Source organism: Lepus europaeus, chromosome 7 (genome assembly GCF_033115175.1).
Source record: "Lepus europaeus isolate LE1 chromosome 7, mLepTim1.pri, whole genome shotgun sequence".
NCBI classification, from domain to species: domain Eukaryota; kingdom Metazoa; phylum Chordata; class Mammalia; order Lagomorpha; family Leporidae; genus Lepus; species Lepus europaeus.
The window spans coordinates 8,303,862-8,327,472 of NC_084833.1; the positions used below are offsets into that span (position 1 = coordinate 8,303,862).

Below are 23,611 nucleotides of genomic sequence, written 5' to 3' on the forward strand. Positions count from 1 at the left end.
AGCCACCAGGTGAGGAGGGGTGGGGGCCCCCAAGCCCAGGCTCCCAGGAACCACTCCCCCAAGGCCGGGCTGCCTCGCTGTGCTGACTAAATGCCTTGGTATGCGATGGGACCTAGGTGGGTTCTTTCCCATACCTTGGCATGGTTGTCCCAGCCCCAGGGGACAATCACGATCCAAGAGGCTCTGGGCTGGGGGCCGCCTTAGCCCAGCAGGCAGCCTGAGCTCCACTAACCCTGTGTCTGTCCGGAGCAATCGGGGACACCCTCCACCCGCCCCTGCAGTCCATCCTATGTCAGCCAACATGGAGGACTGGGCCCCTTGGTCCGTACTGTGTGCCCACACCACTCCATGCATGCAGTACATGTGGCCACACACACTCACACCCACAGGGACGCACACCTGTTCCCTCCTGCTGCAGCCTGAACAGATACGCACCTACAGACACTTCTGCATCCAGACATTCACACCTGGCACCCTGTCTCTGTCCAGGCAGCTGGGGACGTGCATCTGTGGCTACACATGCCTGGGCTTCTGTGCCTTCACACGTGTGCACATACACTGCTCTACATACATGGGCTCCCACGGGGGTCAGGACCCCTCCACAGCCCACATATCACTCTCACACACACCCCTCTCCCTGGCCGGTGCCTCCCCTGCAGCTCTGGCTCGCCTCACCTGGCACCATGACCTTCTCCGAGATCCTGGACCGTGTGGGCAGCATGGGCCCCTTCCAGTTCCTGCACGTGGCCTTGCTGGGCTTCCCAATCCTGGGCATGGCCAACCACAACCTGCTGCAGATCTTCACGGCCACCACGCCCAGCCACCACTGTCGCCCGCCTCCCAACGCCTCTGCGGGGCCCTGGGTGCTCCCCGTAAACCAGAACGGACAGACTGAACGGTGCCTCCGGTTCGTGCATCCACCCAACGCCAGCCTGCCCAATGACACCCAGGGGGCCACCGAGCCATGCCTGGACGGCTGGGTCTACAACAGCACCAGGGACACCATTGTGACAGAGGTAGGCCTGGCACCCCACTCCCTGCACCACTCAGAGACAGGAGGGGAGGCTGGGGTATGCTCCAGGACCTGAGGGCTGGGCTCTGGGCAGGCCAAGAGGAAGGGTCTGGGTGCAGGTGCAGGGGGCCGGGAGATTTGCTTTCTCCACACTCGGAGTCCAAGCGCTTTCTCAGTTGCTGGCTGTTGAGGGCTGTTCTGGGACAGGGACAGTGCTAAGCTCTGGGGATACAGAAAGGCACCGGTCCCTGCCCCCATGGGGGTCCACAGCCCAGGGCGAGTGTGGGGGGAGCACCAGTTCATGAAATCACCACACAAAGGGGGAAAATTGCAAAGTACTTTGCACTCTGACCTTTGGCTGTGACCTTCCCCTGGGCTGGGTGTGAGGCAGGAGGGCCTAGGCAACAGAGGAGGTGTCCCTGGAGCTGAGATATGAATGTTGGGCAAGGGTTAGCCAGCCAAGGGGGGAGAGAAGGAAAATCCCACCTTGTGCAGCAGCCCTAAGATTTGGGAGGGCGTGTGGAGAGGGACTTGGTGGAGTGGATGGTTGGAACCTCCTGAGCAGACCCAGAACACAGCTCATCCCCTCACCCAGCCACTCGAGGGTCCACCTCCCATTCAGCCATCCCTTTGTGATCCACCGACCCTTCCACCTGCCCTCTCTGTGACTCAGAGTTAAATCAGACTCTTCAACGAATGGGCAGGCCCAGCGGGGGGCCAGTGACCAGACAGAGAGGAGAAAACGGGAACTGGCATTTTCTGAGCAGCTCCCGACTGCCAGGCAGAGTTTGTGTTTTGCATACATTGATTTGTTTGATTCCATGATGCTGCTCTGTTGGAAGTGACTGTTGCCGTCCTTGGCAGATCAAAAACCAGAAACACTAAGACTCAGAGAGGGAAAGTAGTTGTCCAGTGCCACACAGCAGGTCGGCTTCACAAATGAAATGTAAAGCTGACATCCTTCGGCGGTCCAAGGGGGTGCATGTTTAAGGGGGCTCAAAAGAGGGGGAAACCATACAACTTGGGAGGGGCTGCCTGGAAGAGGGGGCATCTGAGCAGTGAGCAGAGACCAGTGATTTCGCTCCTCCTTCGGGGTCAGGAGCCCCACCCGGGCAGGACCCTTACCTTGCCTTGTTAAAGAGCTGCATGGCGCAGCCGTCACCTGCACTGAGCACCCTGCAGGTGTGGGCTCCGGCAAGCCCAGGGGACGGAATCTTTCCCAGGAAAGGATCACTCTTGTTCCCACATGAGGGAATGGAGGCTCAGCCAGATCCCACAATGTCCCCAGGATTGCACATGGCTGGAACCTGGCAGGGGCAGGATTTGAACCCAGGACTCTCTGCCAACAGGGTGTGCATGACAGCTTTGTGCTTGTGTGATAAATGTACATTCCTGGCTGGCACCGTGGCTTAACAGGCTAATCCTCTGCCTTGTGGCGCCGGCACACCGGGTTCTAGTCCCGGTTGGGGCGCTGGATTCTGTCCCGGTTGCCCCTCTTCCAGGCCAGCTCTCTGCTATGGCCCGGGAAGGCAGTGGAGGATGGCCCAGGCCCTTGGGCCCTACACCCGCATGGGAGACCAGGAGAAGCACCTGGCTCCCGGCTTTGGATCAGCGCGGTGCGCTGGCCACAGTGCACTGGCCACGGTGGCCATTGGAGGGTGAACCAACGGTAAAGGAAGACCTTTCTCTCTGTCTCTCTCTCTCACTATCTACTCTGCCTGTCAAAAAAAAAAAAAATGTACATTCCTATAGGAGGCACTTGCCATGTGCCAGGCACTGTTCTAAGCGCTTTACAAACATGAGCACGTCTAACCCTCCCTGCAACACCGAGAGATAGTATTCTAATCTCTTTTTTTCAGAGAGGGAAACCGGAGCACTGGAACTTGAGCACTTGGGTAACTAGTAAGAGGCAGACTCGGGATCTGAGCACAGGCTCCCGCCCCAGCACTGCACTCCTAACCATCGCCCACACATCGCCCAGATGACCTTTCCTCCCGGTCCTGGCACTTTTTCTCCCAAGCGTCTTGACGCCTGAAATGCATCAAGTATGCAACACACTTATTGACATTGAATGCTTAATACTGAGGACACAGAGCTGAAGAGCACATCAGCCCTGCCCGGCCGGGTCTCCAGTGAGGACACAGCCCCACCTCTCCAGGGTCACGGGCAGTGGGGTGGGATGTGTGAGCTCCAGAGGCAGGGTTGCAGAGCTGTCTCACTTGTTGCTGTATCTGCAGCATAGTACAAAGGAGTGCCATGCAGAATAAATATTTGTAGAACGATGGAATGAATGAATGAGTGAATGTGACACTTTGTGAATTCAGTGTCCCCCTGGGACTCCCGGGAAGGGTACCTGGCCAGCCTTGGGGGGCCAGGGCAAGGTCCAGCAGGATGTGCATGAGTGTGAAGGAGAAGTGAGAGTTAGGAAGCAGGCAGAAGTGGGCAAGTGTGCCCCAGGTAGGTGGAACAGCATGGCAGGAGATCAGATGCAAAGTCATGGAAGCATGAAGAGAGCAAAACGACAGCAAGTTCCAGGGGTGAGCAGCAGGGGATGGAGAGACCTCCAGACACAGGAGGGCTTGGCTCCAAGGCTAAGGTGAAGATTTGGCCTCTGTCCCTAGGACAATGGGAGCCATCAAACGCCATGGTGCTAAGCCAGAGAGTGGTGTGCTCAGATCACCTTCCAGGGACCGGCAGGCTGACTGCAAGGTGGAGAGTGGCTTGTAGGGCATCTGGGAGACCCACTAGCAAGTTGCCCGGAGATCCAGGACAGAGATGACAGATAGGAGGGGCCATCAGATAAAGCTGACATGTGTTGCAGTAACTGAAGGAGTGTGGAGGAGGAGGACTGGGGAGGAGGGCTGTAGGTTTCCCAGTGCAAGGGTGACTTGCTGTGTATCAGTCCCTGGGGAAGATGAGAAGGAGTAAAAGGCTCCTTCCATGTCCTCCAGAAACATAGAGTCCAGCCAAAGCAGCAAAGAGCCTGCAGGGAGCAATTAAACCACCATCAGCATCACTAGCCTTTACCGCGTGCTCACAGGTGCCAGAGCCAGTTCTGAGCACCCTGTGCATCCGAGCCTCTCAACAGCTCTGAGTTTAGCACAGATGGGGAAACTGAGGCACGGGTCCCTGACTCAAGGCACCATGTTTCATAAATGGTGGCCTGAGGAGCGGAACCCAGGAAGGCAGGTCCCAGAGCCCACAGCACAGCCCCTGACCCACCGGTCAGGAGACTGACTGCGCACGCGCTGTAGCCCCAAGGAGCGTGTCGGATGGACCCACCCTTCCAAGGGTCCATGTTCTCCTCTTGCTGTAGCTCCAACCGGCCAGAGACGGTGTCTCTCATGCCCATCTCTCCCATTGCAGGGCTAGGTGTGGAGTAAGCATTCAGTCAACACAGAATGAAGGACACGCCCCGACAGAGCAGGGGAGGGGTGGGGGGCCAGTGTGCAAGCTTCTCCTGCACAGGCAGGGGTGCAGACATGCAAGCTGCTGGGAAGGAAGTGGCTTCCTGTCCAGGACACCCATCAGGAGGGCTCCTGGGAGCCTCGCCAAGAGCAGAGGCGGCAGGGCTCGTACCCAGTCCACAGCCAGCTTAGGTCCGGGTCAGCCAGCATCCGTCACCATCCCAGCAGGACACAGGGTCACCGGGGCTCAGGGCCGGCACCCTTCTGTCTGCATCAGCCCCTGGCTCCTTGAGGACCGTCAACCGTGAAGGCCCAGAGGTTCCTGGGTCCCTGCCCAGCCACTGACCCTTTAGTAGCCGGACCCAGCCAGGGGCTAGGACCAGCACTACAAAGGCAGAGCCCTTGGCTTTTCCCCTTTGTGGTTCAGCCATGGCCAGTCCAGCGTGGGGAGGGGTGGAGGTGGAGCAGGGGCTGGACCTTACGGAGCGGTGGGTTTCCAGCATGGAGGCGGGGCCTGGAGGGTGGGGATGAGGAAGGTGGGTACTTGGCAACGAGCAAGCCCGGGGCCGGGTGACCCAGTTAGTCATGGCAAGGGGCTGTTTCCTGGCCCCACAGTGTGGGATCGTGACCTGCAGTCAGCCAGCAGTCATCCTGACTCTGCCTTTACTGGGGGTGTCACGACCCCGACAAGTCTCGGCCTCCTTCTCCTTGAGAAGGGGTAAGAAAGCAAACGTGAGGGTTAAAGGAGACAATGGGTGGGGTGCGGCACTGGGCTCAGGGTCGGCATGAGCTGCTCTCCTTAGTGGGCAGGGCAGCAACAGAGGGTCCGTCCCCCCCAGGAGGGCAGGGCCCCCCAGTGAAAAGCTGGTCTGCCTTCTCAGCACTTCCCTGCCCTCCCAGGCTCCCAGACCCTGCCTAGCCCTCCCCTGGTGCCTGGAAAGTCAGCTCCCCTCTCCTGGATCCGCCCCAGGGTCTGCAGACCAGGACCATAACGAGGGGGCTGAGCTGGAGGCTCCGTGGGGGAACGGGAGCCGAGGGGCCTCCTCCCACTTGTGATCGCCTAAGCCCTCCTGGCAGGGGTGACCACAAATTCCTCTCTCAGGCGCAGCAGCAGCAGCAGCAGCAAGGTGGGGGATTCGCAGAAGGAGCTTTATTCAGACATTAGAAGCAAACAAAGCTTCCTTTCATGTCTGGGAGGCGTGGGAGCAGGGAGCTGGGTACTGGGTTCCTGGAGAACAGCGCAGCCCACAGCCCCACCCCACTGCCCTCCGCCCTGTGACCCTGGGGGCTTGGGCCTGGCCTTGCATGAACAGCAGAGGTGCATCCCCTGAGACCCCAAGACTCTTCTTTGGGCTTTGAGCCTCCCTGTCTCCAGGGCCACAAGGGGCCCATCCCCCATTTGAACCTCTGCAAGCCCCAGGCTCCTCTGTCGAGTCTCTAGGAGTCTCTAGCCGGTCTCCTCTGACCGTTCTTTGCCTCCATCCCCAAAGGCTCTCCACTTCCCAAACTTTGCCCACCTCCTATCTCCCTTTCCAGCCTCATGGCCCCTCCAGCCCATCTCTGCCCTACCCCAGGCACCCCCTCTTTCCACCTCTCTCCAGCTGTCAATCTGACCCCTGGGTAAGGACCTGGGATCCCCTTCCTGGATAGCCTGACTCCCACCGACAGCCCTGACCCAGAAAGACCCTGATTATGGACCAAGGTATGGGGCCAGGAGGCAGGGTGCAGTGTCTTGAGGCTGCCGTCATTCCGTGGGCGCCAACTGTATACAAACCCCCAGCACTGTATCCTTCTCCTGTGTCCCTGAGACTCAGGCACTGTTGTCCCTGCCCTAAGAGGAGCACACAGGGCTCAGATGCAGAGGTGGCACTTCCGGGATAGGATGGTGAGCGAGGCTTTCAAGGGGAAGGGGTGGGCAGGGGTCCTGACACTGCTGCATCACATGTCCCTGTGAGCACAGGCTGTATGCTGACATGTGACAATAACAATGAAACAGCGGTGTACGCTGGATGCCCAGTGTTTGCCGGGAGTAGTGCTGGGCTCTTTTCATTCTTCACATCATTTACAGCCCTGGGAAGCACAGACAAGGAGACTGAGCCGCGCTGAGGTTAAGCAGTTGGCCCAGGAACACACAGCTCCTGCACGGCGGAGCTGGGGACTCACATCCCTTTGACTCTCTCCAAGGTGCCTGGCTCATCCTCCCTGGCCTTGTGCCACAGCGAAGGCTCCGTCAGGGCTCTGAGGATGCACAGTGCTGACTCCCCAAGGTCCGCCTGGCTCCCGAACCACACCCCGCCCCCCGCCTCGCTAAGGCAGGCCTTTCACTTGTCCTGCTCTAGGGATGGGGTCCATGTGTGTGGTCCCCTGTGCCTGCTGTCCACAACCTTGAACAAGAAGGGATTTCCCCCACCTTCCATGACCCACCTTCTGCCTTACCCTCCAAGGTGACCTCCTGGCCTCTCTTCTGCTGCTCCAGCTCCTAAGCCCATCCTCACCTCACACTTTGGCCTTGATATCAGACCAGTCCAAATGGCTCTGACCTTGACTGCTTCCTCGACCACAATCCCATCCCATCCTGGGCTCCACTGTCCTCCAGTGGCTCAGACCAACAGTCCTGTGCATTGAGCCTTCCAGTGGCCCCTCAGAGCACAGCACACAGTAGGGTACATAGCACACAGTAGGGAGCTGTGGTCATGGTCAACAAACCTGAGTTTGAGCCTCTGTTTTGACATCGTCCAAGTCAGTTCCCCTCTGGGCCTGGGCTCTTTGGATAGGAAGATAGGAAGCACCTATGACACAGGGTTATCACACTCCTTGCAAAGCTGCCTCCTGCCATGGGAGTAACACTGCCACCTTCTTGGTGCATCCAGCCAGGCAGGAAGATGTGGAAGTGAGCTTCCTCTCCTTCCCTTCTAGAATCCACTCCCTGAGGGCTCAGTTATGCTCCGAGAAAGGGAAAAGAAAGCCGAGAACAGTGTACTAGGATATTGAGAGACAAAGCACCATGCAGGCTTGCCCAAAGTGGATGGGGAAGATCGGTCAAGGCCATGGCCAGCGCTAGGCAGAAGCACCAGGAAGCTAAAGCACTGGCTCCCCCAATCCAGCAAGATACCTCTCTCTATCTGGGCCTTTCAGTAAAACGTGTATAATAACCCCAACCCTGTTTACTCATTAATTATTCATTGAACGTACTTTAACTTTTAATAGTCACCAACGACTCTGCTGGCTGCCAGGGACAAAACACCAAATGAGACAATCTCTGTCCTCAGTGAGGTTACGGAGCCCAGGAGAGGAAAACAAGTAAATAAGCAGCTAGAACACTGTGCAGTATGCACCCTGTTGAGCAAAGCGCAGGACGCTGGAGGTCGAGGGAGAAGTGACAGACGCTTCCCCCACACGGGGAGTCCTCTGTACTTCCCAGCCACGCATCCTTCACAGAGGGTTAGTGAGCATCTGCCTGTGCCGGCAGTCCAGGAACTTGATGTGAGTTTGGGAGGGCTGGCAAAATTATTAGCATAAAGGGACCGCAGCCGGTGCAAAAGCTTTAAAAACAAGTGCAACAGCAGGGAACTTTACAGACTTCCACGTGGCCTAGCCCATGCGCGGGGGCACAGTCAACGGAAACACAAATGACACTCTGCATCGTAACTGAGGCTTTGGGGGTGGGCGTTTGGCCCAGCGGTGAAGCCCCTGCTTGTGACCCCAGTAGCCCTTGAGTTCCAGTCCAGGCTCGCTCCCAATTCCGCCTTCTTGCTCATGTGCACCCTGGGAGGCAGCAGGCGATGGCTCAAGTGAGTCCCTGCTGCCCATGTGGGAGACCCAGACTGAGTTCTTGGCTCCTGATTTCTGTCTGGCCCAGCCCCAGCTGTTGCATTGCAAGCATTTGGGGAATAAACCAGCAGACAGGATCTCTCTCTCTCTCTCTCTCTCTCTCTCTCTCTCTTCCAAATAAACAAAATAAATTTTTAAATATTAATAATAGATACTTCTGCTACAGGATATTTTTTTTAAAAAAGAAAGACATTTATTTATTTGAAAGTCAGAGTTACACAGAGAGAGGAGAGGCAGAGAGAGAAAGAGGTCTTCCATCTGCGGGGTCACTCTCCAAATGGCCGAAATGGCCAGATCTGGCTAATCCGAAGCCAGGAGCCAGGAGCTTCTCCCAGGTCTCCCACTCAGGTGCAGGAGCCCAAGGACTTGGGCTGTCCTCTACTGCTTTCCCAGGCCACAGCAGAGAGCTGGATTGGAAGAGGAGTAGCCAGGACTTGAACCATCACGCATATGGCATGCCAGCACTGCACACAGCAGCTTTACCCGCTACACCACAGCTCTGGCCCCTACAGATTTTCTTAACAGGGCCTTCTCAGTGGCTTTGCATAGCTAGCTACAAAAAGTGTACCAAGATTTGCCCTAAGTGTCTTCCCAGCCCCTAAAATCCGAGGATGCCTTTAAATTCTTCTCGTTCTCTCTATACCTCGTTCTCACACTGATGTGCTCTCCTGTTCCCACACCTTTGCCCAGCAGCCCCCATCAGGCTGTCAGACACTTCACCCACACTGGAAACGCCAGCCTCTGTCTCTAACTTCCGAGGCTCTACATCTGTCTACTCTTTCCATGGGAAGTTCACTCACTCAACCCCACAAGTATCTATTTATTTGTGTCCATCGTTGATCTAAGCAATGAAAGTACAGTAGTGAACAAAACAGACTAAAAGCCTTATCCTCATCAAGTTGATATTCTTGAGGGAGAAACATACAACAAGCAAAAAAAAAAAAAAAAAAAAAAAGGAAAAGTATGACTGATGGGTGGAAGTGCCATAGAGAAATAAAGTAGGGGAGGGGAAAGTTGCCATTTTTCTTAAAGATTTATTGATTTATTTGAAAGGCAGAGTTACAGAAAGAGAGACAGACAGACAAACAGAGAGATCTTCCACCTACTGGTTCACAACAGCCATGACTGAGCCAGGTCGAAGTCAGGAAGTCAGGAGCCAGGAGCTTCATCCAGGTCTCCCACATGGGTGGCAGGGGCCCTGGTGCTTGGGCCATCTTACCAGGCACATTAGCAGGAAGCTGGATCAGAGGTAGAGCAGCTGGGACTTGAACCAGTGCTCATGCGAGATGCTGGCATCACAGGACATGACTTAACCCACTGCACCACACTGCCAGCCCGAGGCTGTCATTTTCAATAGGGTGGTTGGGGAGGGTCCCATTGAGAAAGTAGCATCTGAGCAACGATCTCAAGGAGCTGAAGGAGCCAGGTGGATACCAGGGGAAGACCACTCCAAAGCGAGTGACATATGCCAAGACTCGGAGGCAGAAGCAAGCCTGACATGCTTATGACCAGTTCGACCTGAGTGGAGCCTGCGAGGGAGAGAGCAGCAGCAGATGAGAGCAGAGCGGCGCAGAGACAAAGACAGGAGCAGGTCTTGAAGGGTCTCGTAAGCCATTGTAAGGACTCCAGCACCTTCTAAGCACAGCTCAAAATTCATTCCGGGAGAGGCATTCTCTATAAATTGCTTGTTTCTGGTAGGAATGGGTTTGCACTGGTTATTCTAACATCCACGTGATCACAAGTTTCACAGGAGAAACCAAGCTCCTCGGATCTGGTCTCAGAGAGTGGGACAGACAGCAGCCTCAAACGAATCCAAACTAGTGACCCTCTCCTGATCCAAACAGACCCTGGGTTCCTTCAGGCAATAAATACAGTGGAAATTGAGATATCAATCTAATTTCCATTTGCAGCTTCAGGTGGAAAGCACTGGAATGAGTCAAGTTGCTATAACAAAAACAGCCAATCATAATGCATGGCTTCAAGAAAACGAAATGCTTGTGTTTTCCATGAAAAGTTGTTCTCTTTTCCATGTAGCAGTATTTTAGGCTGTTGGGTGGATCTGCTCCACGGGGTCTCTCGTGGGCTCAGTCTGACTGCAGCCCTGTCATCTTGGCTTCCAGAGTAGCGGAAGCTGTGACCGTTGCCCCCAACTGGAAGGAGAAAGCGTGCACGTTACCAGGCCTGGGATTTCCCCTTAAGCACACGGGGTAGATGTAGCACACATGTCTTCCGCACCCATTCAGCTGTCAAGAATCGCAGGCCCCTGTCCCGTTCCCAGGGGACCTGGGAAGTGTGCTGTCTGCTGTGGAGGAAGGGGCAGTTGGATTTAGGTGGACAGTGGGTCTTTCCTTTAGCTTTTTCTAAAGGAGCCTTACACGGCGCACCACGCAGTAGGAGCATCTCTCACACCTCACTCCCTCCCTGATGCTCTTCTTCCCCTGCCCCCACACACCGTGCCGGCCCCTCCCAGGCAGAAGGGACCCCTTGGGGACCTGTATCTTCACCCACTGCAGCAGAGGAACGTGGGTAAAGCTGCCTGGGATGTGTGCTTCCCTCCCCCACACTGCTCTACTTCCACAACATTCTTGGGAGGCATTCATTTCTAGTGAATCAAATTCTCCACCTCATTACACACGTAAGTCCGGATGGCTGGCACAAAGGGTGTGTGTTGGGGATTAGTGGGAGATTAGACCAGACAGGTAGGCCAGGGCCAGAGCTTGGACGGCCTCGTAAATCTATGTGAACTGAGCTTTATCTGCACCCAAACAGCAAGAGGAAGCTGGTGAGCGCTTTAGGCAAGGCAGGAACCTGATTTGAGTGATGTCTCAGAAAGCTCTTTAGGTTGTCAGGCAAAGAACGGATGGGAGGGGATAAGATTGAAGGCTGCAAGACTGTCATATGGTTGTAAACCTTTCCGGGCCTCAGTTTCCTCATCTGTAAAGTGGGGGTGATGTTGGCACCCCCGTGATAAGGTTGTTATGCAAACTACAGGAGTTAAGCCAGCTTACTCGGAACAGTGCCCCCAGGAAACAGTGGCTGTTAACCAAGTGCAAGGTGGTGAGGCCAACACTGAGGCCACAGTGGTGGAAAGAGGAGGGTCCAGATTCACACACTATTGAAAATTTGGAAACCTGAGGACAACATGAGTGTGGAGTAGGAGAGGGAGGGGAAGGCCACCACCAGGATCTCACTCTCACGTACATATGGAATCTGATCAGCAGTCAGGGCAGAGGAGACTGACAGCTACCAGAGGCGCAGAGGATGGAGCAAGGGAATGGGGGCTACCAGTTAAAAGGCAGAAAGCTTCAGGTAGACAGGAGGAGGAGATTTGAGATACATTACACACGAGGCTGGCTAGAATCAGTGATAATGCATATCCCAAAAATCTAAGAGAATAACTTATTTACTTTTTGAAAAATGTGTTGATTTATTTGAAAGAGAGAGGAAGACAGAGAGATATATATTCCATTTGCTGCTTTTTTCCCCCACAACAACCAAGGCTGATACAGGCTGAAGCCAGGAGCCAGGAACTCCATTCAGGTCTCCCACATGGGTGACAGGGGCCTAAGAAGTCGGGCCATCATCCACTGCTTTCCCAGGCATGTTAGTAGGGAGCTGGATCGGAAGCGGAGCAGCCAGGACTCAAACCAAGGCTCCGACATGGGTTGCCAGCCTTGCAAGCAGCAGCATAACCCTTTGCATAACACTGGCAACTAGATTTTTTAAATGTTTTATTTTATCTTATTTTTAAGTTTTTAATGTGGATTTGTTTAAGTTGACGCCTAGGAATTGTGCACGTGTGGGGTACAGTGTGACATTTCAATGCCTGCATGAATTGTGCGGTGACTAGAATAGGCTCATCGGTGTATCTGCCCTCTCAGGCACACATCCTTTTTTCAGTGTTGGGAACATTCAGAATCCTAAGAGACTTTCAAATGTCTCAGCACAAAAAAATGTCAAGGAATGGAGGTGATGGATACATTAATTAACTTGATTTACTCTTTCCACACTGTACACATCGATCAAAACATTGTTCTCCCTGAATGCAATACAATTATTATTGGTCAACTGAAAATAACATACAAGTTTTTCAAGTTAAAATTTTAAAAAGAAAGCTGCCAGTCAGTGAGATTGGGACCTTGCAAGGACTGGGTGACAACTGCTGTGAAGTGTGAGAGGTGTATGTGACATCACCCAGGTGGCTGAGATGTGTGAGTGACATCACCCAGGTGGCTGAGAGGTGCATGTGAGTGACATCACCCAGGTGGCTGAGAGGTGTATGTGAGTGACATCACCCAGGTGGCTGAGAGGTGTATGTGAGTGACATCACCCAGGTGGCTGAGAGGTACGGGTGACATCACCCAGGTGGCTGAGAAGTGTATGTGAGTGACATCACCCAGGTGGCTGAGAGGTGTGAGTGACATCACCCAGGTGGCTGAGAGGTACGGGTGACATCACCCAGGTGGCTGAGAAGTGTATGTGAGTGACATCACCCAGGTGGCTGAGAGGTGTGAGTGACATCACCCAGGTGGCTGAGAGGTACGGGTGACATCACCAGGTGGCTGAGAGGTACGGGTGACATCACCCAGGTGGCTGAGAGGTACGGGTGACATCACCCAGGTGGCTGAGAGGTACGGGTGACATCACCCAGGTGGCTGAGAAGTGTATGTGAGTGACATCACCCAGGTGGCTGAGAGGTACGGGTGACATCACCCAGGTGGCTGAGAAGTATATGTGAGTGACATCACCCAGGTGGCTGAGAGGTACGGGTGACATCACCCAGGTGGCTGAGAAGTGTATGTGAGTGACATCATCCAGGTGGCTGAGAGGTACGGGTGACATCACCCAGGTGGCTGAGAAGTGTATGTGAGTGACATCACCCAGGTGGCTGAGAGGTATGGGTGACATCACCCAGGTGGCTGAGAGGTACGGGTGACATCACCCAGGTGGCTGAGAGGTGTATGTGAGTGACATCACCCAGGTGGCTGAGAGGTACGGGTGACATCACCCAGGTGGCTGAGAGGTACGGGTGACATCACCCAGGTGGCTGAGAGGTGTGAGTGACATCACCCAGGTGGCTGAGAGGTGTGAGTGACATCACCCAGGTGGAGTTTTCAAGGCGGCAGTGGGATCTGCTGGTCTGGAGACCAGGAGAGCAGAGGGGCTGAAGACAGGGATCCAGAGTGCACTGCATAAAATAGCAACTGAGGCCAGGGAACGCAAGGCACTGCCTGGGCAAAGTGGGCAGCAAGGAGGCTCCGAAGAGTGCCCTGTGGAGGTGGGTGCCCATGGAGAGAAAGGGGCGGGGGAGAGCAGAAAGGGCTACTGGAGAGGGAGAGGGCAGCAGGGCCCAGCCGGACCAGGACACAGAAGGTCCACGGTGCCTAGAGAGGAAGTCACCAGTGGCTTTGGTGAGCTCGGTGGCGGTGGACTGGTGGTGCAGACTGAGAACGGAACAGATGATCCCAAGTGCAGCCCGTCTTCAAGGAGACCGGCTTCGAAGGGAAGGGAGAAGCAGAGCGAATGTGGAACGGAAAGAGCTGAGGAGAGGATTTTCCTCTGCGCTGCACAGGAGGCCCCGTGAGGACCTCACTCAGCCAAAATCAAGGCTCTGGTGGGGGCGGGGGTGGGGGCGTCTGCACCTTCCGGGCTGTGCACACCCCTGGGACCCTTCTCCATGTTCAAAGCCAGCAACATTGCCCTTCTCTGCGTCTTCCTCCTGCAGTCACATCTCACGGTGACGGCACCTGGGAAAGCTCTCGCTGGAAAGACCCCACATGATGACCATGAGACTCCCCACCCCACCCCACCTGCCCCAGATCACCCGGCATCTTCTCCCCTGGTCTGGGGTCCTTAACTTCATCACAGCAGGAAGAGCTTTGAAAAGACATAGGAAGCAGGAAAGTCAGAGGTGGGGGCCAGCAGATGTGGGGTACAATAGAGCAGGGTCCCTGTGGGGGACAGAGGTGAGGTCAAGGGTGCACACAGAGAGACCAGCCTTGAGTGCAATAACAGGTCAGCAACCAGCATGGGATGCAGGCACGAAGGGGAGGAGGGGGAGAACACAGGTCTAGAGGGGCAGCTGAGTGGACTATGTAAGTCATTCCAAGGCCACACCTGCCAAGGGCGGCTGTGATAACACAGCCCAGGGTCAGAGACCCACAGGCAGCCCCAAAGAGTCCCTGGCAAGGCGGAGGAGGAAATGGTGCCTGGCAGGTATGGGCCAGGCTCCTGACAGCCCAGAGAGGATTGGGGGAGGGTGGGAGTCAGTGTGAAGGCTGCTCTGCGCTGAGCCAGGCGGGACCACCCTTGCTCTCGCGCAGTGGGACTTGGTGTGCAGCTCCAACAAACTGAAGGAGATGGCCCAGTCGATCTTCATGGCAGGCATCCTCATCGGAGGCATCGTGCTTGGAGACCTGTCGGACAGGTGAGCTGCTGGGACACACTCCATGGAGGCACAGCCCGAGGAGTCTGCTCCTCTCCCAGGCACACCCTGTGAGGCAGAGCTGAGAGAGACGGGAGGGACGGTCCTCACTGAGCAGCCTCGGGCCTGGCCTTCTCCCAACCCCGAAGCCCTTACAACTTGAGCCTTCTGGTCTCCTCAGGCCCAGGGGAAAGCCTCCGGGTTTTCCACATGACATAGTGGCCATGTAGCAGTGGAGGCAGGGCAGATGGACTGTTCAGAGATGAGTGGTCCTTGACCTCTGCCCAGTCAGCTCTTCCGTGGGTGGAGGTGGAAATCACTCATTAACTAAAACCTCTAAATGCCAACTTGTCAAAAACTAGCAATTACCAGCAAGGCTCTGTCTGGGAAGGGAGTAATTTGCCCCACCTGGTCCTTGGCTGGAGGGCAGGTGAGGGTCCAAGCCCTTGGCCCTGAATCCTGCACAGTCACGCATCTTGGCAGGTGCACGGTGGCTAACCTGGACTCTCCTCGCCTCTCCTTTGGGCTGCAGGTTTGGCCGCAAGCCCATCCTGACCTGCTGCTACCTGCTGCTGGCGGCCAGTGGCTCCGGCGCAGCCTTCAGCCCCACCCTCCCCATCTACATGGTCTTCCGCTTCCTGTGTGGTTTCAGCATCTCAGGCATCATCCTGAGCACCGTCATCTTGAGTGAGCCGCAGGGGGGCAGGGAACAGGGCTCGGGGAGCAGCAGCCAGAAGTCAAAACAGGGAGATCCGGGCCTGGCACAAGGAGAGGGCTCCCTGTGGGTCAGTGCATGGCCCTCGGAGGCCCCCTGAACACGACAGTGTAGTAATAGCAGCCGTCACCACTGAGGACTAACCCTGGGCTGGGCTCTGTGAGATGCAAGGGCGCATCAAGGACACACACATGTGAATGATACTGGCATTGAGGGGGTGGTCAAGAACATGGGCTTGGGGGTAACCCAGGCCTGAGCCACAGCCGCAGCATCCATAAAGTGCCACTGCGGAGCCCTTAGGGTCAGGGTCAGATGAGGCAGCCTGTAGGCGGCAGGAGCTGGTGCCCCCTTCACAGGGCGGTGCCTTGGATCTCCCCCACAGATGTGGAGTGGGTGCCCACCAAGATGCGGGCCATCACGTCGACAGCAATTGGGTATTGCTACACCACCGGCCAGTTCGTTCTGCCCGGCCTGGCTTATGCCATCCCCCAGTGGCGCTGGCTACAGTTAACCGTATCCGTTCCCTACTTCATCTTCTCCCTGTTATCCTGGTACGTGGCCCTCTCCTCTTTACCTCCCTCCTTGAACCAACCAGGGCCAAACAGAGGAGGCCCATGCCTGACCAGGCTGGCCGACTCTGTCTGTCTCTAGACACCACCTCCCAGAGCCAGGGGGCAGGAGTGCCGCAGGCAGAGGCTGCAGGAGGGAGCAGCTGCCTGCATCCGGAGAAGGGAGGTGCATCGCAGTGTATGGGATGGGGCCAGGCTATGCTGAGCACGGAAAGCCAGGGAGGCCTCAACTTCCTGCAGAGGGAGGCATGTGTGTGGCTGGCTGGTAGGCCTGACCAGGGCACCATCAGTAAAATAATAACCCAGAAGGCCACACTGAAGGACAGGAAGTGGGTCTCCAGGAGGTGGTGGAGCCAGAGAGCTCAGGGCAGGTGGTCAGCAGAGCACAGACCGCAGCCCAGGCCCCTTCCTCATGTGGCTTGGGGCAAGTCTCACCCACTCTGAACCTTAAGGTTTTTCTAGTAACCTTAAGGTTACTGCCCATCACGCTGAGTTGTATGGGCCTTGCACATACTTGGTGGCCATTGCGTCTATGCTCCCCCGGGAGAGGAGGCGGGCATGCAGGCCCTGGCCGTGGTATTGGGAAGGAAGTCCCTGACGATCTTGGTGAGAGCAGGCTGGGAGGACTAACAGGGCAGAAGCAGAAACCACAGGCCAGGAGGGCAGACAAGGTTGGGACCAGCAGGCTGCAAGTGTCAGCAGGGGGCAGTGGTTGAGGCCAGGGGACCAGTGTCCTCTCCCCTAGGGCCTTGTTGGAGCCAGGTCTTGAGTGCCCACAGGGAAGCTGACCCCACCTTGGACCGGACTTCTCCAAACACCGCTTCCTTCTCTCCACACCTCTGCCTCCATCCTCCTCACTTGGGGGCCCTCGGAGAGGGCACAGCATGAGCCAGCAATGGGGGGAGAGAGAGTGGAGGTGATGGCCCACTCACCAATCCCAAGATCCATGCATGCTTGCTCATGCCACCTCCCAGCAGGGCTGGCCCTTTGCAGAGAGAATCAAGGGAAAACTCACGCCCACTTCTTAGGCCACAGCCCTCACCTTGGCCTCCGGGCCCAGTCCTGAGTTGCCCCGGGACTGCAGAGAGACTGCGAAAGCAGCCCAAGGAAGCTGGAGAGGCAGACATGCAGGACCCTCCAGCGCCCAGCCTCGATCTTGCCGTGGCCTCCACGGGTCCCACCTGCCTTGGCCGAGAGCCCTGGGGCTCCCAGCTAAGGAAGACACCCAATGATAATAAGCAGCCCAGGCAGGGGGCAGAGGAAAGACTCTTTTGGAAGGGGAGGAAGAGAATGTTGGAATTTGTGCTGGCTGCAGGCAACCCAGGTGCAAAGTTGAGCCAAGTTGAAATTCCGTGCAATCTGCAGTAAAGGCAGCTCAGGTTTCTGGACCTCGCACCCCGTGGCCCAGAAGGGCCTGGGGAATGGCAGGGGAAAGGGGGAGGGGGGCTGTGACTTGACTCTGGCCCCCAGGTGGATACCAGAGTCCATACGCTGGATGGTCCTGGCTGGGAAGTCCTCAAAGGCCCTGAAGGTCCTCCGGCGAGTAGCCAACTTCAACGGCAAGAAGGAGGAGGGAGAAAAGCTGAGCCTGGAGGTAAGGGCCAAGCAGGACCCCACACTTCGCCCCTTCCCCCTGCTCACAGCCAGCAGCACTCCAGACCTCCCCCCCACCCCCCGCCAAGGAGGTTCCTCTAGCGACACCAGGCCCGCACCTCCCTCCCCTGCTCCTGCCCTCCAGCTGCTCAGTAACGGTGCCCCTCCTCTGCCCCCAAGGAGCTCAAACTCAGCCTGCAGAAGGACAGCTCTTTGGCCAAGGCCAAGTACAGCACAGCTGACCTGTTCCGGACACCCATCCTTCGCCGCGTGACCTTGTGTCTTTCCTTGGCCTGGTAACCCAGCACCCCTCCCTGCCCACACCTTGCCAGAGCTGACCAACAAGGCCTCCAGCAGGTTCACCTGAGGGCAAGGCCTAGAGCACTTGTGGCAGAAATCAAGGGGATTCCCCCCCCCCCCGAGCCACCACAGCCCAGCCCTCAACCCCGAGATCTGCTGGATCCCTTCACCACGCCCAGGTGCAATCTTTGAGTCTCTTCCCCCTGGAGTCACACAAACACACCCCGTCCACAGGGCAACTGCACCAGACCCAGCAGTTTTCCCACACTCTGCCCCTCTGTCCCTGTCCCTGTCTACCCTACGGAGTCCCACAGAGCAAGGCTGAGCCACTCTGGGCTGCAGACCTGCAGACAGAAACGATGTCTCCCAAGTTCTGTCTTCTGTCTGACATTCTAAAGTTCCCTCAAAGCCCTTTCTGTGACCTGGCACTAGGTGACTGGGATCCAGTTTGCCCAGGAACCCTTCAAAAGGGATCCCACAGTTCCGAGACAGGAAGGAGGAGCATCTGACCCACATGGCCAGTGCGGCTTTCACCTCCCCAGTCCAGATGCTCAACTGCTACACAACCAGCAGACGTCGCTTACTGCCTCCTTCGGTCTGAGATTCCCCCGAGTCCTAACATTCGCTAGTCAGTTAGGAATACCTTGGCTGCCTACCCTAGACACGACCAGCAGATCCCTGCACATCTTCACTGAGCCCAGACACAGTTGCAGAAGCCTCAAAGCAGCTCTCAGGCAACCCCCATCAGTCGGTCGCTGTTGGCACAAGAAATGAAACCACTCGTCATCCTGGTGACCCAACAGCCCGTGGGGGAGAGGCATCAGACCAGCTGCAGATCTAACCAAGCCCTCTCTGCCCCCCTCAGGTTTGCCACCGGTTTTGCCTACTACAGTTTGGCTATGGGTGTGGAAGAATTTGGAGTCAACATCTACATCCTGCAGATGATCTTTGGGGGGGTCGACATCCCCGCCAAGTTCATCACCATCCTGTCCTTGAGCTATCTGGGCCGTCACATCACTCAGGGCGCCGCCTTGCTCCTAGCAGGAGCGGCCATCTTGTCTCTCATCTTTGTACCCATGGGTGAGACGATGGGGCTCCCCCAGAATTCTCTGGATAATGCTGTGCCGGGAACCCCAGTCCTGCTGCCTCTGCTTCTGATTCTCAATGTTGCCTTCAACTTGCCCCTGCACTCTCTGAGGCTCAGGTCTGTCTTCTAGAGAGTAATTCAATTGCGCTAGATAATATCAGAGCTGCTTTCCAGACCTGACCTGGGCTGAGCGCGTCAGTGGTGTCTGGACAGTGTGAGGAACCGCTTAGGCACTGGGTGTGGCCTGGGTGACATCAGTGCAGAGGATGAGCTAAGACGAGGAAAAACCGGAGCCCGGGGCTCAAGGAAGACCCACAACCTACTCCACCGTGACCTTGGAAAAGCCACTTTTATTTCACATACATATTGTTTCTTAATACTCTTACATCCTTCCAAAGGAACTTGAGGTATGTTAGGGCAAGAACATATACAACAAAATACACGCGGGAATAGGGAATCGGATCCAGAGGAAAACACAAACACAGCAGGGCACAAGCATGCAGAGCCTTTGGAATAACAGGGCAGCTGTTACTCAGCTTTGAGTTTGAATCTGGGCTTCCTGGCAGGCAAAGCAAAGAGAGACCAGGTCTGCTAAGGCATGAGAACACTCAGCTGCTCCCCAACCCCCCAGGACCCACATTGTCTTCCCTCTGCAGACATGTCCCTCTTGAGGACGATCCTGGCTGTGTTTGGGAAGGGATGCCTGTCTGGCTCCTTCAGCTGCCTGTTCCTCTACACCAGTGAACTCTTCCCCACAGTCATTCGGTAGGTGCTAGACCTGGACTGGGGATACGGTGGGGAGGGGGCACTGTGGCATCCTCCTGCCCCATACCCAGGGGTGCCTGAGCCACCCTTTGAGAGCCCCCACACACTGGCTGTCAATCCCTGCTCTGAACCCTTGCAGACAAACAGGGATGGGCGTAAGTAACGTGTGGGCCCGCGTGGGAAGCATGATCTCCCCACTGGTGAAAATCACGGGTGAGATCCAGCCCTTCATCCCCAACATCATCTACGGGACTGTCGCCCTCCTGGGAGGCTCTGCTGCCCTCTTCCTGCCAGAGACCCTCAATAAGCCCTTGCCAGAGACTCTGGAAGACATGGAAAACTGGTCAGTCCCCTGCCTCTGGCCTCCACTGGCGGTCCTCCTTGGAGAGGTGGGTCTGGGCCTAGGGCTCTCCCTGAGTTCTTTGTCCCTAGGTTCCTGCGGTCCAAGAAGCCGAAGCAGGAACCTGAAGCAGAAAAGGTGTCCCAGAGGATCCCGCTGCAGCCCTCAGGACCGGGCCTGGACCGCAGCTGAGGACAATGGAGTCCCCTTTCCCTGCCCTCCAAAGACTGATCCCAGCCGGGGCTGGGCCTACCGCTGAGCTCCTCGGGGGACCTTGAGGGTTAGGGGAGGGGTGCACGCTCCTAGGACAAAGCCTTCTGAGATCTGGGAAAGGCATCTCCGCCAACACCATCATCACCAGCCCTGGTACAGCCCTGGCAAGTGCAAAGGCTTGGCCACAGGCCCCTCTGCACCTAGCCCTGCACGCATCCCCCTGCAGCCCAAGCTCTACAGTTCTGTCCAGCCCTTCCTCACTGCCCACCTTCCCCCATGTCCCAGCTCCTTCCCCTGAGGACTCCTGAGGTCCCCTGGGGTGATCAGTCCTAAAAGAGACCATTGACCCTTCTTCTCTCAATGCTTTTCTTCCATGGGAGGTTTCAATAAACAGCAATAAATAACTCAAGCCATGCTGCTCAGGAGCAAGGTGTGGACATGTGAGTGTACACATCCGCCTGCCCATTCTTGCGTGTATAGACAGATACAGGCACACAGGTAGATGCAAGCCAGGCTTCCGCGGACACGAGCGTGTGTTTTAGTGCACCTCTGCTGCCATAGCGCAACACTACAGGCTAGTGGTTTACAAACAATAGAAATTGTTGCTCGCGGGTCTGGAAGCTGGGAAACCCAGGATCAAGGCACCAGCAATGCTGTGTCTGTTGAGGGTCTTCTTGCTGCTTCGTCATGTGTCCAAAGGGGTGAATACTGTGTCCTCACATGGCAGAGGGCACCAAGGGCCCAAGCGAGGTCCCTCCAGCCCTTTTATGAGGTGTTAAAGCCGTTCAGGAGGATGTGGGTTCATGATTCAACCACAACCCAGCTCTTACTACCCCCGGAATGTGCTTAACTTCCGACACGGGAGCTCCGGAGGGTGTTTAGACAGCAGCATGCAGGTGTGAGTGCACAGACACACGTGTTCATCAACCTCGTGCTTGGAAAGCTCACATGTGGGTCTACATGTGCCCGAATGTGTGCGAGCAGTTGACCGCACCAGCCCAGAGTGGCTGTGGACAGGAGCCACCCTTCTCCAATCTGCATCCTCCTGCCCTGCTCACCCCAAATCTCTGAGCCACGTCCCAGCCACACGCCTGGCAGACAGTTTGCTGCCATGTACCCCAGGTCCCGCCCACCACAGCTCCACACCTTTTATAACGACCCACTCCGTAGGAGCTCTCCAGGGTCTCAGAAGAATCACATTAATCCCTCCCAAGGGCAGTGGCCCCAGTGACCTCGTCACGTTCCTTCATACTCTCCCTCTTAAAGGTTCTGCCACTTATCTGGTGCTCTAAGATTATTTATTTATTTATGTATTCAAAAGACAGAGAGTGAAAGACAGGGAGAGAAAGAGATTTTCCATCCACTGGCTCACTCTCCAACAGCCAAGCCTGGGCCAGGCTGAAGGCAGGAACCCAGAACTCCACCCAGGTCACCCACATGGGTGGTAAGGGCCCAAACATCTGAGCGATCATCCACCACCTTCCCAGGTGCATTAGCAGGAAGCTGGGTCAGAAGCCGCAAAGCTGGGACTCAAACCGGCACTCTGATGTGGGACCACAAACAGTGGCTTCACCCCTGTGCCACAATGCCACCCCTCTACCATCTCTCCCCACCACCACACTGAGGACCAAGCTTCCCCAACATGAGGCTGTGAGGGGAAACCACAGCCTGACCGCGGCAGGGAGACTCTAGTCAGTCTCTTGTTCTAAGGCAAGTTCACATGAGGCAAGGCTGGCCCGGATGCAAGCAGAGCAGAGGGTACCAGTTGCAGGGAGAGAATGAGGCAGATGCACGGTGAAAAAAAGAGAACAAGAGACCACACGGGCCCAGATCAAAGGGGTGATGAGGTTATTCCCATTGGTTTTCACGGATCCCATCAGCGCCAGATATACTTCCTGTAAATCCTGAATTCCATTAAATACCCTTTAATTCTCCAAATATACATGGCTTTAGTTTACGCTAACTGAAGGGGTTCAGCTCCTTGTAATCAAACAATCCCCTAAGTAACCCCTCTTCCTCCCTTTCTCACTGTCGTTCTCAGAAATCTTTCCCAGCCTCTGCCTCAAGCCTCAGCACCAGTTGCTGTTCAGTGGAAATATGATGCAAGCCACAAATGTAATTTTAGATTTTCTAGCAGCCATTTGTAAAGCGCAAGAAGAAACAGGTGAGATTAATTTTAGTCATACATTACAAACATAATATAATAATATATTTTATTGAAACCAATAGTCATTCATATAAATATTAATCACCATTAGTCATAATAAAAGCTATTCATGAGAAATTGTATAGCCTTTAGTTCATACTGTCTTCAAAGCCTTAGTGTGTGTTCATACTAACAGCTTGTCTCAATTCAGATATGCTCAGTTCAAACACTCGGTAGTAGTAGCTACTGGATTCCACATTGAGCGAGTAAGACACACCCCAGGAGGCTTGGATTATCAGCCACAGATTAATTACTCTCAAGTCCATGTTTCAAGATCTGAGAGAGCTTCATAAACATCGAAGAGATCATATTCTTCCCCTGCTTCAATCTTTTTTAAAGATTTATTATTTATTTAAAAGCAGAGACACAGAGAGAGATCTTCCAACTGCTGGTTCACTCCACCAAATGGTTGCAACAGCCAGGGTTATCCAGGCCAAAGCCAGGAGCCTGGAACTCCATCTGGGTCTCCCACATGGGTGGCAGGGGCCCAACTACTTGGGCTGTCTTCCACGGCTTTCCCAGGTGCATTAGCAGGGAGCTGGATCGCGAGTGCAGCAGCCAGGACTCGAACAAGTGCTCTGATATGGGATGCTGGAGTTGCAAGTGATGGCTTAGCCTCCCCCTATGGCTCCACTTCAGTTTCGTGGTGGCTTCCCATCAGGATAAATCTAAAGTCCATTACAGTCAGGCCTCAACCTGCCTCTACACCTTCACAATTAATATCCTCTACCTTGCACCTTGCAATCCAGCCTCATCAAACTTTTTTCTGCAGCTAGACTGCCCTGCCTATCACACACGCCCAGAATCTGACTTTCCCCCAACCAACCCCCACTATACCTGGCTCACCCCAACACATCCTTAAGGCTTCAGCTTGAATCACTTCTTCCCGAAAGCCTCCTGTGATTCCCCAGTGCCTGGGCCAGGTGCCCTGCTCATCACACACCGGACTGTGATCGCAGTTGTATCTTACTGCGTGTTCCCCTAGAAGCAGACCTCAAGACAGGAATTCGACTGCAAGCCATCTAGTTGGCAGAAGATTCCAGAAAGCCTGCAAGGGGCATAGAGGTGTATGTGGGGGAAAGGAAGCGAGGGCCAGGAGGGCAGAGGGTACCCTCTGCCTGCCCATATGTCACTCGGTCACATCGAAAA

General features: G+C 55.5%; 1 protein-coding gene across 2 annotated transcripts; it reads left to right on the top strand.

The window, feature by feature from the left end:
- The first annotated feature begins 683 nt into the window (after positions 1-683).
- Positions 684-20,638, top strand: SLC22A8 (solute carrier family 22 member 8). 2 transcript variants are annotated; one of them, XM_062197818.1, is made up of 10 exons: positions 684-1,016; positions 14,574-14,677; positions 15,207-15,361; positions 15,772-15,940; positions 17,429-17,552; positions 17,732-17,847; positions 18,717-18,931; positions 19,595-19,703; positions 19,843-20,046; positions 20,136-20,638. In XM_062197818.1, exons 1-10 carry the CDS (start codon positions 684-686, stop codon positions 20,233-20,235), a joined length of 1,629 nt encoding a protein of 542 aa, XP_062053802.1. In that variant the 3' UTR covers positions 20,236-20,638. The 2 variants fall into 2 exon arrangements, with proteins under 2 accessions (XP_062053802.1, XP_062053803.1); XM_062197819.1 differs by lacking the exon at positions 684-1,016 and adding an exon at positions 14,417-14,466.
- The last annotated feature ends 2,973 nt before the right edge of the window (positions 20,639-23,611 follow it).

Bases quoted from the DNA above. Each gene is read 5' to 3' on its own strand.
- SLC22A8 (XM_062197818.1), top strand. From the start codon at position 684: ATGACCTTCTCCGAGATCCTGGACCGTGTGGGCAGCATGGGCCCCTTC. The intron at 17,553-17,731 runs GTAAGGGCCAAG...TCTGCCCCCAAG, and splicing joins GAGAAAAGCTGAGCCTGGAG to GAGCTCAAACTCAGCCTGCA. The intron at 19,704-19,842 runs GTAGGTGCTAGA...GAACCCTTGCAG, and splicing joins CTCTTCCCCACAGTCATTCG to ACAAACAGGGATGGGCGTAA.